The sequence below is a fragment of the Branchiostoma floridae genome, chromosome 18, assembly GCF_000003815.2.
Source record: "Branchiostoma floridae strain S238N-H82 chromosome 18, Bfl_VNyyK, whole genome shotgun sequence".
Classification (NCBI taxonomy): Eukaryota; Metazoa; Chordata; class Leptocardii; order Amphioxiformes; family Branchiostomatidae; genus Branchiostoma; species Branchiostoma floridae.
In genome coordinates, this window is record NC_049996.1 from 12,948,419 (window position 1) to 12,969,550 (window position 21,132).

A 21,132-nucleotide genomic window follows, 5' to 3' on the forward strand; every position below is an offset into this window, starting at 1 on the left:
TGAGGGAAAATACCGACATGTGTTGGTGCGCAGATGTTGACTAGATATGCAAGTACGCTAAATTTTGTCACCGTGACTGAATGGTAGCATTGCAAACCGGAAGTAACGTTACATTTTACGTCGTATTTTGGTAACTTTATCGGCTTCCTGCCTTTGCCGCGCCAGCTTCATAAGAAAGGAAAACAAGTTTGACTGATATTTTCTCCGCCCACCTCTATTAATACAAGCGCGAGTAAAACGGTAAATGAACACTGTAACATCAATATTTTTACAACATTGTAGCGGTGTTAAACAGAGATAGAGTCAAAGGCGCGGCAGTGAAATATTACTGAGCGAATTTTCAACATGTGGAGCGGCGAGCCACCGGCCTTTTTCTTTTTACCATGTCGGGCGCCGAACCTCGGGTGCGAGGCGTCTCAAGCTTGTGGAGGCCTGGGGAAATTTTGAAATCTTGACCCTCTGAAACGCCAATTTCTGGCATTTTGAGGGACAAATTTTGCTGGTAGTCCGATAAAAAATTTTTCCTAGGCCCTCCCCCCGGCTCAAATTTTTTTTCCTAGGCCCTCCCCCCGGCTCAAATTTTTTTTCCTAGGCCCTCCCCCCTCTGACGACCGGCCCTCCCCCCCCGCTAAATATCGACCAGTCCCTTACAAGACTAGAAATAACCGTTTTTTTGTGACGCATTACAGTTTTTCCGGCTTTCTAGGGTCATTGACTGGTATTTGTATCCCACCTTGCTTAACAAAATGCTGTACAGAAATGACTGTAACAAACGTTACCATAATGATTGCTCAATGTTCTCTAAGCTTTTTATCTGACCCTGTGTAAAAGTGATGCCCACTTCTTAAATTTTCCTACGGACGTCCACTTATATCTTAAAGATTTTGCCACGAATGTTAATCATTTCAAAGAAAAAAGTGTAAAGTTGACAGCTGTACCAAACGTTACCTGCCCTGTAATACATAACCAATGGGGAAGAAAATGAAAAAGTTGACATTTCCTGGCTATGGTTAAAAGAAAAATTTTCCTAAACTATCAGGGAGGTTTCACTGAAAAATAAGCCGATTTATTTTGCGAACATAAAATTGCCATTTTTTACATTTCAATATGAACGAGTGTTATGCGTGATGCTTGTTTTATACATACCTCCATGAAATATTAATAATATACTTTTTAGTGGCAGGTGGCTGGGTGGAGACCGACCCGACATGGGTGACACCGGACCTATGGGAGGGGGGTGACGGACTCCGACGGGTTGCCGGGTACGTCTTGGACTCCAACTTCCAGACGACTTGGAGACGTGGAGACGAAGAGGCCACCTGGCAGCTGACGTTTGATCTGCAGACGTCCCTGACGCTTTCCAGAATTCGCATTTGGTACATTGAAGGAGTCAGCACTGGCATGCATATGGATGTTATAGTCATGGTTATGACAGGACAGCAATGGACCACTGTGCCGCACAACACACACATCAGGAGTGGTGACGAAAATATTAAACTGAAAGAGATCGACCTGACTGGTATCCTCGCCTCGGGACAGTTTTGGCGTCTGCAGTTCCCATTGAGTGAATATCGTGGAGAAATCAGCGAGGTCAATTTTTTCCAGGGTAAGTGCTCAGTACTACTTAATATGGCTTTCGAACTGAAATCGAATTAGCAAGAATCAAGCAGAACCAGCCGGAATGAAGTATTTGCAAACTTCGTGCCACATTCGCTTCCATTCGGTTTGGAATTCCAAATGGACCTCATATCCCCTTCACATTAGAAAGATTGAGCCAACATACCGTCAGAATGAAAATTATTTTCTATTCCTGGGAATTCGAAGTGTATTCTAGAAATTCTAACCGCATTCCAGATATTCTTTTGGCCACACTCTGGTATGATTCGAAGTGGCTTGCTGTTTCTATTCTCCATCGAATGAGATAAGAATGTTTCGAATAATGTTGGAATGCCGTAGAATGCGGTCATGCTGCAGTTAGAATAGTTAACATACAGTCGGACCAGCCCAAAGAACAGGCACAAATATCTGGAATGCAGTGACAAGGAATAGAGAATAATTTTTAGGCTCATTCTTGTACTAGTGTGAAGGGGCCTTAAGCTGGTATCTCACCTGACTGCGCATTTTAGAGATTTTTCTTGATGACCTTCGCCAGGAAGGTAATATTTTGGGAAACGTTTGTGTTTATTTGTTTGTGACAGTGTGTAGAAAACCAGCATAACTCGCCAGGAGGGAATGGGTTTATATTTGGCAAAATCAACAAACAAATCAATAGTAGCTTCTAATAATACCTAGTTCTGTGTATCTTACTATGTTCGCCCAGCGTGCTCCGGAGTTGAGAGGACGGTGTGTACAGACGGTAACTGTGACGTCCATGAGGTGGTCTGTGACGGCATAGTGGACTGTGACGACGGGAGCGATGAAAACAACTGCGGTAAGGTCGTTAAAGAGGATCACCAGTCACGTATGAATACAGTTACAAATTTCTTTTGAGCAATGACTGTTTTTAAAGGTAAGGTACATACCTCCAAATTTTCAACGGCTGACAGTCGATCTTTTTCACGGAGAATGACCTAGTCTCTATCTCGCGAGAGAACACGAGACTAGGTCAGTCTTGCGTAGATCAGCTTCCCCCTCCCCCCACCTCCTTGCGGAGTAGGGGTAGGTAGGACTTGGGCAGCTCCCTACCCTCATTGCGGTTCAGCTTCGCACCCACTAGCTGGATGTGAATAGTCTCCTTAATCTTGCTGTGGGCCTTGCGTGCTTCTAGGTCAATGATAACTGCGGTTTTTGCAGACATCCCACGCTGCGCCTGTCGGCGACACATTATTGCGGCAACTTTGCGAATCTTTCGCCGATTTTCTTTTGCAGGCGACCGGTCAGCCTTACACACAGGTTTACGCCTAAGATTTCATATCCTATGTTTGCTCCCAACGTAGATGCAAAAAAAAACTTTGATAGTAGTGATACCAGTGCAGTTTGAAGTGACCGCTCTTGTTGGCGATACTACTAGTTCTGGTCCTTTCAAAACATTTTACAAGTTGAACCTTTTTACAACTTGTAAAATAAACGAAATGTCAGGCACAGCTCTGTGAGATAGTCGCCTAAGATAAAGGGTCGTTTCGCAACAATGTCAGGTCGCAACCGTCAGTTCGCAACAAGGTAAGTCTTTTCGCAACAAGGCACAAGTCGTTTCGAAACATTTAAATGTTAGCCTAAAAGTATTAGAAATAGTATTTCTAACATAATAATACTCCTTCGGCGTAAAAATTTACCGGGTGCAAAAAACAACCCCGGCATGGGCTGCATGGACCTGAAGGCCCGATGATTTCCAAACGCCGGGCGGTACAGTTTCATACGTGTCGTGCACAGGTAGGAGTATAATTATGTTAGAAACACGATTTCTAATACTGTTAGGCTATCAAGATTAATAATATCCAAATGTTGCGAAAGGACTTGTACCTTTTTACTAACTGACGGTTGCGAACTGACATTGTTGCGAAACAACCTGTAACCTCGGCAATCCTCGTACGTTTTACCTACGAATACGTTTTTCATAAACATTAATGCAAATTTCATGAAATTTGTGCAAATGCTTATGTACCCCTGACCATTGAGTAAGACTTTATGTTATGTCTAGAAATTACAATCTACGTAAATGGACGAGTATTGTAGAGACCTTGTCACTGTTCCTCTGACTTATTTTTTTTCTTGAATGTAGATAAAGAGATCTGTCCGAGTGGAGTCGCCATCAACAAGGCAGAGGTGTGTGACGGTACAGACGACTGTGGAGACAATACAGACGAGCAGAACTGCTGTGAGTATGGACACATGTTTCTTCCTATTTCTTTGCCTTTCTCTTGTTCTTGTAGATTTGGTAACGTGAGTTAGGTGCAGATTTTCTCACTTTCATGCATTTAACCTTCAAATTTCCCAAGGTCAGTTTTAGGTACCAATTTCCATACATATTTTCTCACTTTCATTTCAAATGACGTAATAGATATTTTTGTTAGAAATTCTCCCCCAAACATTATATTGGATTTTGTAGTTGTTTCATGTTCATCAATAAATTTAAATGAATGTGTATTTTTTACTTTCCCGGATAGGAAAATCGATTGCTTTTGCTTTCTTTATATTCCTTCTTCTCCGTGATATGAGTACCTAGAAAAGGGGCACGGGAAAATATTTTGCAATTATGCCTATTGCCTTCCTGTTTTGCGAAAACTATGGCTTTCATTTTTATCTAAGTACAGTAAAATGTTTAATGTTTTATCTTTTTCATCCGCAAACTTTTTTTCCCCGAAAAACAGATATGTTAAAAAAAAAACGAATTCCTTCCGCTTGTATTTAATGAAGGTGAGCGTCAAGGTAGGCTGGCCTGCAGCAATGGACATTGTATAGGTTCACAAAAAATGTGTGCCAATACCCACATACCCTGCTTTGGTGAACCGAAAGGACAATATGCTAGATGTGACGATGTGGAGGATTGTTGGGATGGCAGCGACGAGTCCTGCTGTGAGTAAACTGGCTGTAATTTAGTAGGCGGTTAGCTTGAAAGTTCATCTGTGTTGGTAGAAGTCATTATTGAACTAGTTTAACTGTAATATCCAACACAATTCAACTCTTCGCAATTCAGCCCCCCTGGCTGCCAAGTGGTCGGCCCACACAATAACAATAACAACAACAACAACGCAAAAATTGGACTCACCCAAATTTTCGACTGAACAGCACCAGTCTTTGCCGAGGAATGAACAATCCACTGCTGCCGTGACCTCACGTTATGCAGATAGAACACGTGACTCAGTAAGCAGTGGATCATAGGTTGTATATACTAGTTCTGCATTGATGTGCATACATTAGATAGTTGAATGTTAATGTATGTATCAATTGTGGCTCAACAGTGCCCTTTCCCTCTTCAGCGGTCTCTGCATGTGACAATGGAGCCCTGTTCCACCAGCTTTCTCGGTGTGACGGCAGAGACGACTGTGGGGACAACAGTGACGAGCAGAACTGTGGTACGTACGGTTTATTTGGGAGTTAAACATTTGAACGTGCACTGCAACAATCAAGCTAGCCCATACTTTCCGTGCCTACTATAAAGCATGCAAAAAATTTACTAGCATCTTCTTAGCAGCCCTTCTGTACACAACATTTACGATGTAACGTTATATGTCCACAGTCTGTTACTATCTTCGGGACAGAGGGACAAGCTACAGGGGCCGTGTAAACCGTGACAACTCCTGTCAGTTCTGGACATCTCAGTACCCTCACACCCATAACCACACTCCCCAGGCCTACCCACGGGCAGGGCTGGAGCGGAACTACTGCCGGAACCCGGACGGGAAGGACAGGCCGTGGTGCTACACAAACAACCCGCTCATCAGGTGGATGTACTGCGAGGAGGTCTTCGCATGTGACGGTAAATTCAACGTTTGTATTCTTCAGCGTCTTCAATTTCTATTCTTTAACCTCCAGAGCTAAGGACGGATACACCCGGTCGTGTTAATTAACAGCATCCAAACAGCACATGATCGATGAAATAAGATTGCGTGAGATCGCATGGCAGAGCGACAGCGTGTTTGGCTCAGGACCGAGAGGTCTCGAGTTCGAATCCTGTCATGTCACCGATCTTTTGCCCTTGGGAAAGGCACTTTACACGACTTTGCTCACTTCACTCGGCACTTTATACGACTTTCCTCACTTCACTCAGGTGAAAATGAGTACCAAGCTTCGGCTAGGGCGCTCCCTTGGATAGGACGTTAAATGGAGGTCCCGATTTTAGGAAGAGCCACACCTCGTGCACGTTAAAGAACCTACCACACGTGCGATGGTGCGGTGTGAGTAATTCAAAACCTACAGTCCCTTGGCCGCACCTGGGGAAATTACTGTCGTATTGAGGTCAAATGAGTGGCGCCGAATGGCAGCTCGCTCCAGACCCTTGTGGTTAGCCCCACCTACTGTAAGCTTCTCGCAATTCAACCCCCTGGCTGCCAAGACAGAGTAGTCAGCTCAACCAATAGCAACAACAACAACAAATGAAGCTCACAACCCATGACCGCAGTGGTCGTAGTGGCCGTATCATAGACACAAACACCTTTCCAAACTCACTGCGATGCCATATAAAACTCTCTTGTCACACCTACCTTTAGCATGTTTGTGCTCTTCAATGTAGCAAAAAAACATTATCAACTTCTATATACGGAGTCTAACATAGAATGATAGTGACATCAAGATATTTTTTTTTCAAAACATACATTCACATAAGCTCGGTATACTCGTGGCAATTGTAGAAGTGCTTTCCTTTATATGTGTGACCCCTTTTGAAAACTATAATTTGACAGTGCTGAAAGCAGGGTACATCCAGACAGGCGTTTTCGCTGTTGGATGTCGCTGCGTAGGAGGAGGTATATTGTATATATCCTCCATTTTGTTTTTATTTTAGCTCCACCGACGCGATGCTTCTACGCATTGGATAAGGGAAGGAGCTACGCAGGACAGACTAACAGGTGAGGTCAGCTGGGCATTTTAGGAGCGTACAAACCATCGACATATAAATATTTAAACGAATGCACAAAATATCCGATACTACCTAGGCAACACTGTCGAGAAACTGCAGGAGGTTTCCCTCTCAAAATGCCTTTTTATGAAACCAAGACAGATTTTACTATGATAATCGCAAACATGTAGTTGTTCATAATTGCGGGAACAGCTAATATTTTTTTCATATTTACTAGTGTCATCGGCTGTTTTAAGCTCTGATTATTTTAAGACAGAGGAAGAAAGAGGAAGAAGAACACACCAGCAAAAACAAAATATTTTCCCGGAGGATACATGATAATAAGTAAACCTACCTGGAGTGATCAATTATTTCGCAGTCACATACCTGAAAAACAAAAAACGACTCAAATTCCGCGGCATAGTTAAGTTAACGAGTACTACGGGTTATAGTTAATGATGCGTTAATGAATGCATATCAAAATTCAAATCGTGGGGATCGTTAAATTGCAGACGACACCCGTTTGACACCAGTAAGTGAGTTGAAGAGCGGTACACATTTTGCTATTGCATGATCTAAACAACAGAAAGGAGACCGGGTGTGTCAGAGATGGGACTCCCAGTCCCCCCACAGCCACCCCCACACACCACAGGCTCTTTACGCGTTTATATACCGTATATCTGTACAGGGCAGGAGACCGGGTGTGTAAGAAATGGGACTCCCAGTCCCCCCACAGCCATCCCCACACATCACAGGCTCTTTACGCGTTTATATACCGTATATCTGTACAGGGCAGGAGACCGGGAGCGTCAGAGATGGGACTCCCAGTCCCCCCACAGCCATCCCCACACACCACAGGCTCTTTACACGTTTATATAGAGTATATCTGTACAGGACAGGAGACCAGGTGTGTCAGAGATGGGACTTTCAGTCCAAAACAGCCATACCCAGCACACACCATAGTCTCTTTACACGTTTATTTACCGTTTATCTATACAGGGCAGGAGACCGGGTGTGTCAGAGATGGGACTCCCAGTCCTCCCACAGCCACCCCCACACACCACAGGCTCTTTACACGTTTATATACCGTATATATGTACAGGGCAGGAGACCGGGTGTGTCAGAGATGGGACTCCCAGTCCCCCCACAGCCATCCCCACACACCACAGGCTCTTTACACGTTTATATACCGTATATATGTACAGGGCAGGAGACCGGGTGTGTAAGAGATGGGACTCCCAGTACCCCCACAGCCACCCCCACACACCACAGGCTCATCCTGATGCAGGCCTGGAGGAGAACTTCTGCCGTAACCCTGACAACAAGGAGCGGCCCTGGTGCTACACCATGGATGCGTCGAAGAGATGGGACTTCTGTGACGTCATGGAATGTGCTGGTAAGAGGGTTTGAGCAAACCTGTAGCTTTGATCTATTCTCGTTACTCAAATATTGATGTCTTCCAGTCTATCACATTGTAAAGACTGTGCCACGATTACAAGTTCTTTTTGTAGACACAAAACGCCAATAGAAAGCTCATAACTACTGTAAAGTAATACAAACTTGACAGGGACTAATATTTGCCAAAATAAATGCTCTTATTCTCTACAATGAGGATAACGGCTCTTATTTGAAAACAAGACACCAAATAGTTTCTGAAAGGCAAGACACCAAATAGCAAAAAATTAATTATTCAGTAACTCAGAAAAAGATAGAGAGCTAGATTCCACACCGAATTCAAATGAGCAGGAAATCTGGCCAACATTTTGAATTTTCAACACTGGTCTGATATTTCTTCCTTTAAACCTAATGTTGTAGAAAATATGGTATGATGTCTTTAGCCTTGCAGCACGCTTATGTGTCATTTTGCTTTGTTTGACAGCATTTTGTTGACAAGTAGTGGAGAAAATTTTTCAAACAGATCTGACATTTAATATGCTAATACGTTTCAACCTTATTTCTTAATAACATCCCTTTGTTCCTGGTAGCAGACACTGGCTGGACTCCCGTTGGCTTCTAATTAGTTTATGTGGTCTTGAGGGTCAATTCAGCTTTCAAAACTCCTGGCACAATTCAGTAGGGTGGATCTATATTGTTTTATGGTTATTGTGGACCCTTGGAACAGAAAAAGGATCTTTTAGAAGGTTCATGACTCTATGACTTTTTGTACACATGTGCAGCGAAATGCATTGTGGATATTGATTCAAAGATAGAGGTATCTGAGACGTAAACAAAAACGTCCCCTGGGTACCAGCCGGGATCGGGCAGCTAGGGCAGTCTTGGTTTGGTTATACAGATCGGGTAGCTAGCGAGTTTTAGTCGGGGAGCCAAGGCAGTCAGCCTGCAGATCTCCTACTAGCGCCCCAGGGAGTCCGATAAGGTAGTGATAACTCCTTGAGGCTTAAACTCTCCGGAGCGTTAATGTGAGATCGGCGGGCTGACTGCCTTGGATCCCCAAATGAAGCTCGCTAGCTACCCGGTCATGTTTGGCTCCCAGGGTAGCCTGAGCGATGACAGAGATGAGAACAGTTGAAGGAGGTTTCACCTCTGACATATTTCCCGCAAAATAGACAACACACGCATGTGAACTTAAATGCACAGATCTCTTATAAGACAGCAATTGTCAATAACCATTCAAAACGGAATAAATGCATCGACAATCATTCATCCGTAATTACACATTTGTCTTCTCAGATCCCCCATCACCAGACTCTGCCGACCAGGACTGCCATGGAGCCTACACCTGTGAATTTTCGTCCAAACGACTCTGCTACTGTGACAAAGACTGCGGCTTTTTCGGTGACTGCTGCGAAGACTTTCAGTAAGTAAACCTGTTCTAGCCTGGTAAAATCACGCTACTAGCAGCCTCATCGGCTCTGACCGAATGCTGGCCAACAACTGTTCACCATCTACAATCACATTCATTGAGTTTAAGACAGACATACATGTATATTGTTATTGATTATAGATATCGATGACAATCTTTTCTTCAATACGGCACCTATGGGTGTTAGGTACGAGGTAAGAAGATAAACAAGCTTTATAGACATGACAAAAAGTGCTGTAAAAATCTTTATGGTAGCGGCGATAGATTATATGTATAATCTATTCATCAGTTTGACTGATGAGTAACTGTTACCCTACATATCTTATTATCATAATGTCTAGCCCCCATCGCTATGATTTGACTAGTTTTCATATTTGAAAAAGAATTTCTGATTCTAATTGGTCCTATTCTCAGCAATTATGAAAATGGAAAGGGCATGGTTAAGTTCACAACATGACATGTTAATTGGAGGCATTGTGATTTATTACAACTTTATTGCACCCACTACAGAGAAGGCAGTAAATCCCAAACACCGTCTGACCATCACCATCTGAAGTGGGACTGTGTTCCTGGCTTTTCTCGTGGCTTCACTAGAGAAAATGAAAATAAAGAGTCCTATTGGATGGTGGCTGACTGCCCAGGTGAATGGACAGATGACGTCACGAGGGATAAGTGTTTAAGACAAGTGGACCCCTTCAACCCAAGTGAGCTAGTCTACCGAATGCCTGTAGAGGACACGTCAAACGTCCCCTACAGAAACATATTCTGTGCAATTTGTAACAATGTTTCTTTGACAGAGACAATTCTTTGGATGTCGAAAGTTGAGTGTACAGGGATGCTTGCCTTGTCTCCACAAATCCCTAGGGGTTCCCAAGAATACAACAGCATCATTGAAGCCAGTTGGGAATATTGCTTTGGAACGAAGACAATAGTGTTTGTCCCTTTAAACATATCACATGCAAGGCGATGTGTCCAGGCTAATATTTTAGAAGAGAGTTGTGATATCTCCTCCTGTATGTCCTACAGTTACCCAATAGGCACTGGGTATAAGATTTACAAAAATTTTCACTGTGCTCTTTGTGAAGGGCTTTCTCTTACGGCAGCCGCCAAACTTAAGTGTGCTTCTGCTTTGGATCCATTTGTCCGAAATCAATGCACTAATCCTACTGCCTGTCCCTCAAGATTCTCACTAACTAATCTGTTCAACTTTAATTCCTATGGCAGTGGTGGAAACAGTCCCAATCAGTGTCCTTCCGACACTTTATACGATCCATTTGCCGACTCATGCCGGTTATTCTCGTCTACCCGTAGAACTCACGGCTCGTTAAACAATACCACCCCCTTACAAAACTGCAGCAAACCCGCTCTGACGTTCACAGCGGAAGAGTTCCGAGTCCTTCCCAATGGTAGCGTCCACCTGTTGGGTTCTAACGTGTCCTGCCCAGCTGAGCAGGTGGCCATTCTGAACACAACAGCATCGATTTGCGGGGAGTGCATTCTTCAGTACTTCTCAAACTACACACAGACAGCTAACCCTTGGGACGCTGACCAGGGCTGGTTAACCCTAGGTCTTGTGATAGTGTCCGCTGTAGCAGTGTTTGGTTTCGTGGTCCACAATATCAGGTCTGGTCGGTGGGAGAAAGTCCCAGAAAAGCTGAAGGTTCAGATGTTGGTATGTATGGCGCTCGCTGAAGTCTTGTTTGTGGTACGTGTGCGGGTCCCCCTCGGACCGGCCTGTACAGCGTTCGCGATACTTCTACACTACTTCCTGTTGACGGCCTTCACATCCATGAACGCTCTAGCCATGGACCTCTTTCTAACGTTTCGTGATGCTTTAGAAAGGAAGAAGCTGTACCAGTACCTGTTGTACACATGGCTGATGCCGATGCCTATAGTCGTAGTGACTTTGATTGTGGAATTCGGCAGTTCCGTCAGGGTGGGTTACGGAGAGAACTGTTGGATTGGTGATCCCATCAGCAGTCTGGTGGCTTTTGGGGTTCCTGTCCTCAGCGCCCTTCTGGTCAATGCTGTCTTGATCACTTTTGTTTTGCTGGCCTTACGGAAGTCATTTGAGATAGCCGACAAGGCAAAGTCACGTTCGCACATCAGTAAGGCTTGGGTTTACTTGCGTATCTGCTTCCTGACGGGGTTCACCTGGATTCTCGGCTTCATCTATCCTTACGTCAACAGCCGAGCTGTCGAGTACATCTTCATTGTGCTGAATTCTTCTCAGGGCCTTCTGCTTACCTTGATACTGACAATAACATCGAAGGTGGTGCAGAAATGGAAGGTGGCGATCAGAGCACGCTTCGGTCTGACTCAACCTAAGCAGAACGCTGGAGTAACCAACACTGCCAACAACAATCAGACTACCGCAACGGCGTGTAAGACCAGCTCATCTGCAGACATACCCATGACAACTATAGCTGATGTGGAGGAGAACAGAAAGCGCACTCAGCTGGATAGGCCTCATCAGGGCCGCGGATGTACCGCCATAGTTACCAATCTGACGACCACAGCATGCGGAACCGACTTTGCTATAGAAATGCCCAAGACAACTTTGGCTGATGTCGAAAACACCGCACGCTCTCATCTGGACAAGCCTCAACAAGACGGAGCAACCGCCACTGCAAGCACTAAGCTGACTCCCGCAGGGGAAACTGGCGTAGTGGCAGGCGGAAGTGACGTAGTGGCAGGCGGAAGTGACGTAGTGGCAGGTGGAAGTGACGAAGTGGCAGGCGGAACTGACGTAGAGGCATGCGGAAATAACGCAGTGGCCGCAGGTGAAACTGACGTAGTGGCAGACGGAACTGACGTTGAGCCAGGCGGAACTGACGTAGACGCAGACGGAACTGACGTAGTGGCAGCCGGAACTGACGTAGTGGCCGCAGGTGAAACTGACGTAGTGGCAGGCGGAACTGACGTAGAGGAAGGCGGAACTGACGTAGACGCAGGTGGAAATGACGTAGTGGCTGCAGGCCGAACTGACGTAGAGGCATGCGGAATTGAATGAGTGGCTGTGCCTCTAGAATTGAACTCGTGTTTTCTTTATAATGAGTAGAGTTGACTTATAATAATAATAATAAAATAATAATAATAATGATCACCGTGAAGATGTCAATGCAGATAAACGTTGATTCAATTAAAGTAAGCTCCCATATATAAACTAGACCGTCAGTATCATGTGTCATATAACTTTAATTTGTTACGGTTATAATATTCAGTACTTACGTACTAGTATGCACACTTTTGAAAATGTTCTGGAAAGTGTGTCACTTTAGCGCTCTCGCATACTCAAAGCCATATGCACATTTGCGAAACTCCATTTTGCCCCTACCGCGAAAATAAATTCTCACCAAATTGAATGTATTTTCAATAGTACATCGGGATCAAATATATCCGCCTCATGCCATCCGTCTATGTGAAGTACTAACCCAGCAATTATAAAAGCAAGGATGCACTTATGAGACCTTGCACTACTACTCTCTATCGGTTTTGGTATGGACTGCAGAATAATTATAATTCCTCTCCTTGGAGATTAAACGAGACTGTGAAGAATGTATAACGTTGGCATCAACACTGCCATCTCTCACCATGAGCAGCCGTTTCATGTAGTTTTTATAGATACCGTTCTTTTATATGCATGTATTTGTAAGTGAAAATGGTAGTCGAGCTTCAGGTGAATAATGCGCCAATGTGCAAAAACAATAACAGTTCATGGATGAGATCACACAGGTCTAGCTGTAACGGAACTTTTGACATGGTTTTTATTACTAGAATAATCCAAGAGATATGTACAGAACAGCAACAGCCTCTCTTTATAGCCTTCATTAGTTTAAATAAGGCTTTTTATTCCCTGAATCGTTAAGCCCTCTGAAATATACCGAAGCGAATAAGTTGCCCTGACGGCAGCCACGATTGCCACGATTAGAATTGGTTTTAAACAGGAGTGCATATTACCGCCGTTCTAGTACTGATTAAAGATCAGCTGCGATCTGGAGTTACAATCAGATATAGCTATGACTAGTGGATATCTGTAGGTTTGAAATTCTGGCCTATCCAAGCCTTGTATCGTCCACGAAAGCGAATGTAATGGAAAAAATGGAAAATTTATCTTTCTGTTGATTTTTTTAGTTCGCTATGAAAAGTCTACTGCGAGGAAGGCAAACAGAATAATAAGCCATTGTAAAAGAAATGATTAACAGTAGAGGACCACGTACGTATGATGCACTTTCAAGTTGCGTCTTTCCTTATATTGAGCATCATTGTCGTTGTCACTATATTGTATTTAAAAGGTAAATTTCGAAAAGCAAGTAATATTGTCTTCAACATGTTAGCCAAAGTGGTTGAATTTTGTTAGAACTGACTTCGGACCTGCTTCAAAATACAAATCACGACAAAGATACAAACGTTTTAAATGATAAATACTGTAGTTTTCCGTGCTATAAAATGATAGGGTACAAGACTGTCATGGCAAATAAAAAACATTTTCAGCACCAAGTATTAAAAATTGCTATTATAAAAATTGGTCAAGAACAATTTCTTCGCGAAGCTAGCATTTTACTTATGAATAGATTGAAACTGTTTGTGCTATAATGAAACAATTTTTTATTGCACCTTCATGTTTCATCTCATCTTTAACAACCATGCTCAGGTGATTGTCATTCATTTTTTTACCATAATCACAAGAGTTTCTCTACAAATATCACGAAGAGGACAACATAAAAACATTAGACTGGTAGTTTATTTTACCATTTCATTTATATTTGCGATTATTGTTTACCGCAACATACCACGGAAGCAAACCCCCTGACTGTAGTGTACCAATGTATGGATTTTATGTACTTGTATAACTTGATGATTACTCCTTCTATGCAATTTTCTTACCCCCGGGAAAAACTGGATTTTCAATTGGTATGGTCTATTCAACACATAACATGTTTCAGTTGCTGTGTGAGTGAGACTCTACCAGCCAACAGAAATGAGTTTCGCATGCATACATTGAGGTCTTTCATCATAGCCAGGATTGTTGTAAACAAAATATTTAAAACGAGTAAATATTGACAAATGAAAGTTTTATCTCAGTCCTCATCTTTTTGTCTTCTTTATTTATTCATTTGAACTTCACCGTACACAGAACAAATTTTGGTGGGGAGGCAAAAACAGGTGTAAAACTCATCTTCGAGTTGCCTCCCGTACAAAACATATAATGATAATGATAGCAAAGCCAATAATGGAAACAATAAAATACATAATAGTAATAAAATGACAATGGTAGTACAATGATAGTAATGATAAGATCAACAACAATGATAACAAATATAAGAAAATCCATGACATCGATCATAGAAATAATAGTAAAATGAAATATGTATATGTAAAATTTAAAAATTTGCACAGTTAGGGCGTTGGCAGTGGGTTAGCCAAGTGCATATGTCATTGGGGTGGAATCTCTTGTTGAAAAGGAAAAGGTAATGAGCTAGGACTACTTCTTTTAAGGTATTGATTGTGACAATTGGCCATGGACAGGCGCATACCGGAGGTACTCTTGGTGTTCCCCATGGTTATGTAATTTGTTACCGGGCCCCAGATTTATTTTAGGTCGAATTTTAGTTATCACAAAAACCGACCGGGTCTAAAAGAGCCCCGGGACCACACGGTGTCTTTTAAGTGCCCAGTATGACCCTTTTTCCATTAAAGACCCAAGCTTAGGGCGCGTGTCATGTTTGGGCGTTCCCATTATGAGTGTGTGTGTGTGTGTGTGTGTGTGTGTGTGTGTGTGTGTGCGTGTGCGTGTGTGTTTTTATGTGTGTTTAAAATGTAATAAAGTATCTTCCATAAAGTACGTCTGTAGTGCTTTTTATTTGAAAGATTTTGCTAGGATACACTTGGCACGCCTGAACGACTTTTGTGGTTGTGCAGTCGGAATCATACCAGGGCACTCATTTCGAGGGTTACAGGTTTAATAGACAGGGGTAGCTTCAGACATTCTAAGCAGGCATTAACAAGTAAGATAGATTTACCACGATTTGAAACACTGACAACAAAAGCATTAATATTTGCTTAAATTCTAATTTTAAAAACGCTGATTTATTTTTTAAACATTTTTGGTGGAGGCTGGACAGGTTAGACCTTCACATTTTGAAAAACAAGCACATGACTCACCGTCGTAATATTCATAAATCTTAATATGTATTAAGTTAAACTCAGACAATCAACATAACAACATACGTAAGTCTGATCCTAGTTGTTTTTTACGTTGTGACGAAACAGCCACACGACGTCCACAGCTTACAAGCGCAGCTTAAGAACGAAGATTAAGAAGAAATCTATTTATTTTTTGCTCCAGTTTAAATCCCAAAAAGTAGCCTACTGACATGGAGGTACATGGTGCTGATGGCCCAGATGCCAATACCGGCGAGCCGATAGCAGATGTCAATCATATGCAGGCAGAGGGAAAGCTTTACTCAGAAGCAGGCGAAGAGTTACTCTCAGAGCCAGTGTTGTATAGCGCGCATTCCGAGTTACTCTCAGAGCCAGTGTCCTATAGCGCACATTCTGACATTTCGTCCCTTAAACAGAGAGAATCAGCAACCTACATCACTGGAGATCCTTGTGACGAAGATTGCACTAAAGATTACGAACAACGCTCGAGAATTGAAGGTGACTATCTTACGGATCGACATTTTTAGGAAGACGACTCTAGTAATATGTTCTTTATTTTCATAAATTATCTTGTAGAATCAAATCAAAATTTATTTTCCATAGACCAACATTTTTGCATTTTTTTACTTTTAAACTTAAAAAAAAATGCCCCCAACTGTTCCATTCTTATAGGAAGGGGATATTTTTTTCTAAATTCATATTTGCACTGGTAATTACTAGCATTTAAAGTCTTTCAGCGGATGTCTTTTTGGATTGGTCTATTTTGCAATATTATATTTGGTACTGGTACTGGAAGAGTGCATTAATGCACGGAGGGGTGCATTTTTAAAAATTTATTTTGTGACTTCGGTGATTATGTCAAAGTCCTTTTTAGCGGATGTATTTTTGGACCGCTCCACTTTACATATGGGTATCACAGGTAGATTTTTTTGCACACGAGTGATGATACAAAATTCCATTTTAGGCGAAGTATTTAGACTATAGTTCATTTTATCTTTTCATGCACTGGGGACTTTTTTTGCTAAATTCAATTTTGGGTTCGGTTTCTTATTCAAAAGGCCATGTTTTCAGTTGGAGTATTTCTGGACTGATGTATTGTGCCAATTCAATTTGGGTGTGCTGAAGTCCATAATTGCAAGGGGAGTTTTGTAATATTCATCTTTGGGTTAAACCGTCATTAGCAATTTTTTTCTTCTTTCAAATGAGTGATTTTGGAACAGCCTATTGTTGCTTGGGGAGGGGGAAGGCTAAAATATGCTGTATTTGCTCCCAAGGAAATGTCGACCTTTCTAGTTTTTCGTAACATTTATGATTAAATATTCATTGCTAAACTTTATTTGATAACATCATTTGTCAACATCCAAGATGGTGGACCACAGTTTAGCGATAGTAACATCAGGTTATTTTTTACTAAAATTCTGTCAACATCTTTTAATTTTTTTTTTACAAAATACTTATATGAACCTTTGTACCCATTGGGTTTTAGGGTTATATGTAGAAAATCCCATTTTCACGATTGCCGATCCAAATTAATTTCTTACATCATACTTGCGTCAGTGTTGTCACTATTTCGGTATTCGGTACATTTCAAAATGAAGGGTTCTCATGTAATTATAGATATCTCTTTATGTATTCTCTAATAACAATAGAGAATTTTGTGCTATGTACTATTTTCCTATGGATTTGAATGGTCATTTCTATCAAAGAGGGAGAAACCAAAGAAGAATCCGTTGCCAGTGACACCTGCATGGATGACCCTGGTGACAACATTAACAATTCCATCAACACTAATGACATCAACAACCCAAAGAAGGGTAATAAGGACAATGGACACGATGGGCAATTGGCTGATAAAAAGGAAGATACCACATTACCCATGAATGTACAAATGGACGCCGATGAGTTGTCTGATAACCTACTCTATGTGCCTGGTGCGTTACGACAAGGTAACGGCAAAGGTACTTACTGCATTTCAGTATCCTTTTTATAATAAAATATACTCATCATATATCACACAGTGTATCCTGGCCTGATGATCAAAAGGCGATCTGACCTGCTGGACAACCGATACCTGACGGAAAAAAACAAGAACTGTCACAGCGCTTTATTTCATTAATATCATGCAAACCCGCCCGAAAAATCAACAAAAATGTAACGGAAGCTGATAATATTTTGCGTCCTAGAATAAACAATAAAACATTGTTGCAACATTAATTCTCACGTCAAAATCCGCTATCTATTCTTTTTTAAGAAAGAGCACTTGGCCCATGCCAGCGTTTGTCCCGTGGAATCACTTGAGATACAAGTAAAAACCTGTGTGATACCTTAATTAAAATACACCTTTCTCACGCGGCGACCATGATAGATTTAAACGAAAATGGCCGCATGTCCATATTTGAATTATAGTGTGTGTTTTTTTCTTAATTCAATGGTATATGGGATCAGCTAGCTTAATAACAATACCTGTCGGTGACTAATTCTAGTTATAATATTTATCTTAACCTGCTTGAAAAAAAGCAGTTATTGTTTTTGGTAGGGATCACGATTTGGAGTTTGTGTTTCCAAACCAATATCTTACGAACCTCTGGATGGATAGCAAACACATTTGCTATATGAGTAGATATTGTGAGCCATTGTGCTTTAGTATGCATCAAATGTTTGCTGCAGTTTTGTGGCTCGTTTAAAAAATAGTAGGAGTAGATAACTACTAGCTGCAAGCCAGCTGGGTAATTTTTCACCCCTGTCACCACTGAGTGCGGGGTGAATCACTATATACACATTAGGGATATAAAGCCGATGACTGCACAGATCCACAACTAGTAGAAAGAGTAATTGTGACCATCTCTGTCACCTCTGTGTGGAATGAAAAATTATATTCACATTAGGGATATGTGCCAGGTGCGGGTGTAACAATAGGAAATGAAAAACGAAATGGTGAGGTCACTAGAAAGGTGTAGTTTTGGATCTAACCGTTTACCATAGGAAGATATATAAGATCAATGATGGAATAATTTTGGCAAACGTCAAACCATATCAACAACACAACACACCATACGCACCATCACAAAAGAAAATATTTCATGCAGATATGAGTTTTCAGACTCTTTTTTGATCTTATATTGTGACAATTAGTGTGATTTGGGCCCCGGGGGAAAAACTAACTGGTAGGTATCGGTGATGAAGTTTTGCAGAGTAATACAAATGGTTTCTTTCTTTGCGCATATTTGAAACTATTGTTAAATCTTCACAGACTCGGAGAGAACTCGTTGGCCTTTTCGACGACCTCATCTGCTCCGAACAACAATGATTGCTGGTGCAGTTGCTGCTTTGATTGCCTCGGGGGTTGCTGCTACAATCTGTGTTATTGTCGCCGGGGAAGGCAAACCAGAATTCAATTCGGTCTGTATTTTTTTATTGTGTTTCTTGAGACCAAGTCGTTACTTTTTATTTACTACCTGAATTCGCATTCTTCTACTTATAGTAAGGAAGATTAAGATAGATAGATATGTACCTTTCTTAGAAGTGTTAATAAAGTTTACTCGGAAATAAGAAATTGTTTATCGAGTCTTGTATTGACACGTTTCTTTAGCATTGTTGCCAAATGAATCCATACCCAAACACGGCACATTGAAATGCAACGTAAGCAATATTACATCGCGTTAAAAGTTTAAATAATCTGGATAAGGCAATATGTTTGAAATTGATATTTTGCGCAGTATATTCCAGCATTTACACCATTATATAATACTTTGAGCGGCTAAAAATGGCACAGAAACAAGCCGCGCTTAGATTTTCTAAATATTGCCCCCCCCCCCCCATACTGCAGATGTTTAGCTCTATACTACAGATAGGTAGCTATATGCTACAGATAGGTAGCTCTATACTACAGATAGGTAGTATATGTATAAGATCAATGATGGATATAATACAGATAGTTACCTATATACCACAGATAGGTAGTTATATACTACAGATAGCTATATAAAAAAATTTACTACAGATATTAAGCTCTATACTATTTTTTGGTTTGTTGTGTTTATTGACAGTGCCCATCCCATGTATATATCGTGCTCACGTGCCATTTCATTGGAAGTAAATGGGAAAAAAATCCCGTATAAGATGCCTTGGGCATATAATATTTTCTCCATACATTATATCATGATTAGCATTATCACTAGCCTCTACCAGGCTACGTGGATCGGTGGTCTAATTGTAGAAATTGGACAAATAGAGTCAATAGTACGCTAGGGGAGTCGGCCGGCCAGAAAAAAAAACATTGGCCTCACCACTTTTGCACCAAAATGAATTACAACGTTTGTATTTCATAACATGTTAGTGTCAACCACTGTAAGTTCAATATGTGTAAAGAAGTGCAAGAGTAAATGGTTGCAAACTGTTGTTACCTCAGGTTATGGTACCAGCGACCAACGTGACCCCCCTACCAGCGACCAACGTGACCCCCCTACCAGCGACCAACGTGACCCCCCTACCAGCGACCAACGTGACCCAGTGGGGCAAGACAGTTGAAACTGCAAAGCAGAACCTATCAGTGACTCGGGAAGGTGTGGTACAAAGTCTACTGCAACTGTAACACTACATACACCAGATATAGAGTAATTTCTATAAAAACTTTGATATATCATTATCAAGCAAAATGGACCCCCCCCCCCAGTCAAGGAGGAAGAATGTATGGCATTCATCCACCAAGAAGAATTGGTAGGTTCTAATTTGTAGAATTTTGAAGACCATTAGTAAAGTTTGTCATTTTCCGAAAACTCCCAATTTAACGCTGTCCAGTATGGGCTTCTTTGAGCAAATGGGGCTACTTCTGCGGCCCGCGTTTGTAACTCCTATAATACGACGTGATTTATGTGATGTTGTTTGCTGGAATCAACTTGACTTTTGAAAATTTTCAGCAAATCACCAAAGAAATTAAAAACAGACGAAAATTGATTTAATTGATTAAAATACGTAAACAAATTTTATGGCATAAAAAGAAGTTAGACTTTGTCTGGTGATCCATCTTCTTTGACTTCGACAGACAAAGTCATTAAATTTGAAGTATAATTCATAGATACTTTATTTTTAAAGATACACTTAATTACATCGGATTTTATTCATAGAAAAATAATAGAGCAGAACTGTAGCAAGAAAACCCCCCAGAAAACATAGTTTAAAGCAATTTTCGTTTAGAAAATGCCTGTCAACAATGCAATGGCAATACGAAAATTGGAAAGTTTCTTTAAGATAAGAATGTTTCCAACTAGATTTTAGGAAACGTTAATAGAAATTCAGTGACTTGTAAAATCTAGCGTAAGCCGTTCAGGCGCTATGCGACCTGAAAGTTGCACCGGCCTCGAAAGCACCCCCCCTCCCTCTGAATACGGTTAAGGTTTCTTTCGCATTCTAACAAAATCATTACAGACAATCGACAAGCAACAAACACTTTCACTTGGATAATAAATTACCTGTAATGATTATTTAAGTCTGATCCTACAAACAGTCCCGTGTGGTAATTATGAAACTGGATTTGTCATTGTTGTCGTTGATGTTATTGATGACTAAACTGAACTGATTTTTATAGCTGACATAAAGATGCAAAGTCGGCTACAGGTTTCCACCATATCGGCTAACGGTTAAGATGGCTGGC

The 21,132-nt window shown here is 41.5% G+C and overlaps 1 protein-coding gene across 1 annotated transcript; it reads left to right on the top strand.

The window, feature by feature from the left end:
* Positions 1–1,152: 1,152 nt before the first annotated feature.
* Positions 1,153–20,073, top strand: LOC118405426. The gene is made up of 12 exons (XM_035804924.1): positions 1,153–1,606; positions 2,321–2,431; positions 3,719–3,814; positions 4,354–4,512; positions 4,917–5,012; positions 5,177–5,416; positions 6,440–6,503; positions 7,493–7,559; positions 7,709–7,889; positions 9,185–9,311; positions 9,828–11,982; positions 19,891–20,073. Exons 1-12 carry the CDS (start codon positions 1,402–1,404, stop codon positions 20,071–20,073), a joined length of 3,684 nt encoding a protein of 1,227 aa, XP_035660817.1. The 5' UTR covers positions 1,153–1,401.
* Positions 20,074–21,132: the final 1,059 nt, after the last annotated feature.

Bases quoted from the DNA above. Each gene is read 5' to 3' on its own strand.
- LOC118405426 (XM_035804924.1), top strand. From the start codon at position 1,402: ATGCATATGGATGTTATAGTCATGGTTATGACAGGACAGCAATGGACC. The intron at 3,815-4,353 runs GTGAGTATGGAC...TATTTAATGAAG, and splicing joins TACAGACGAGCAGAACTGCT to GTGAGCGTCAAGGTAGGCTG. The intron at 6,504-7,492 runs GTGAGGTCAGCT...TTATCTATACAG, and splicing joins TACGCAGGACAGACTAACAG to GGCAGGAGACCGGGTGTGTC.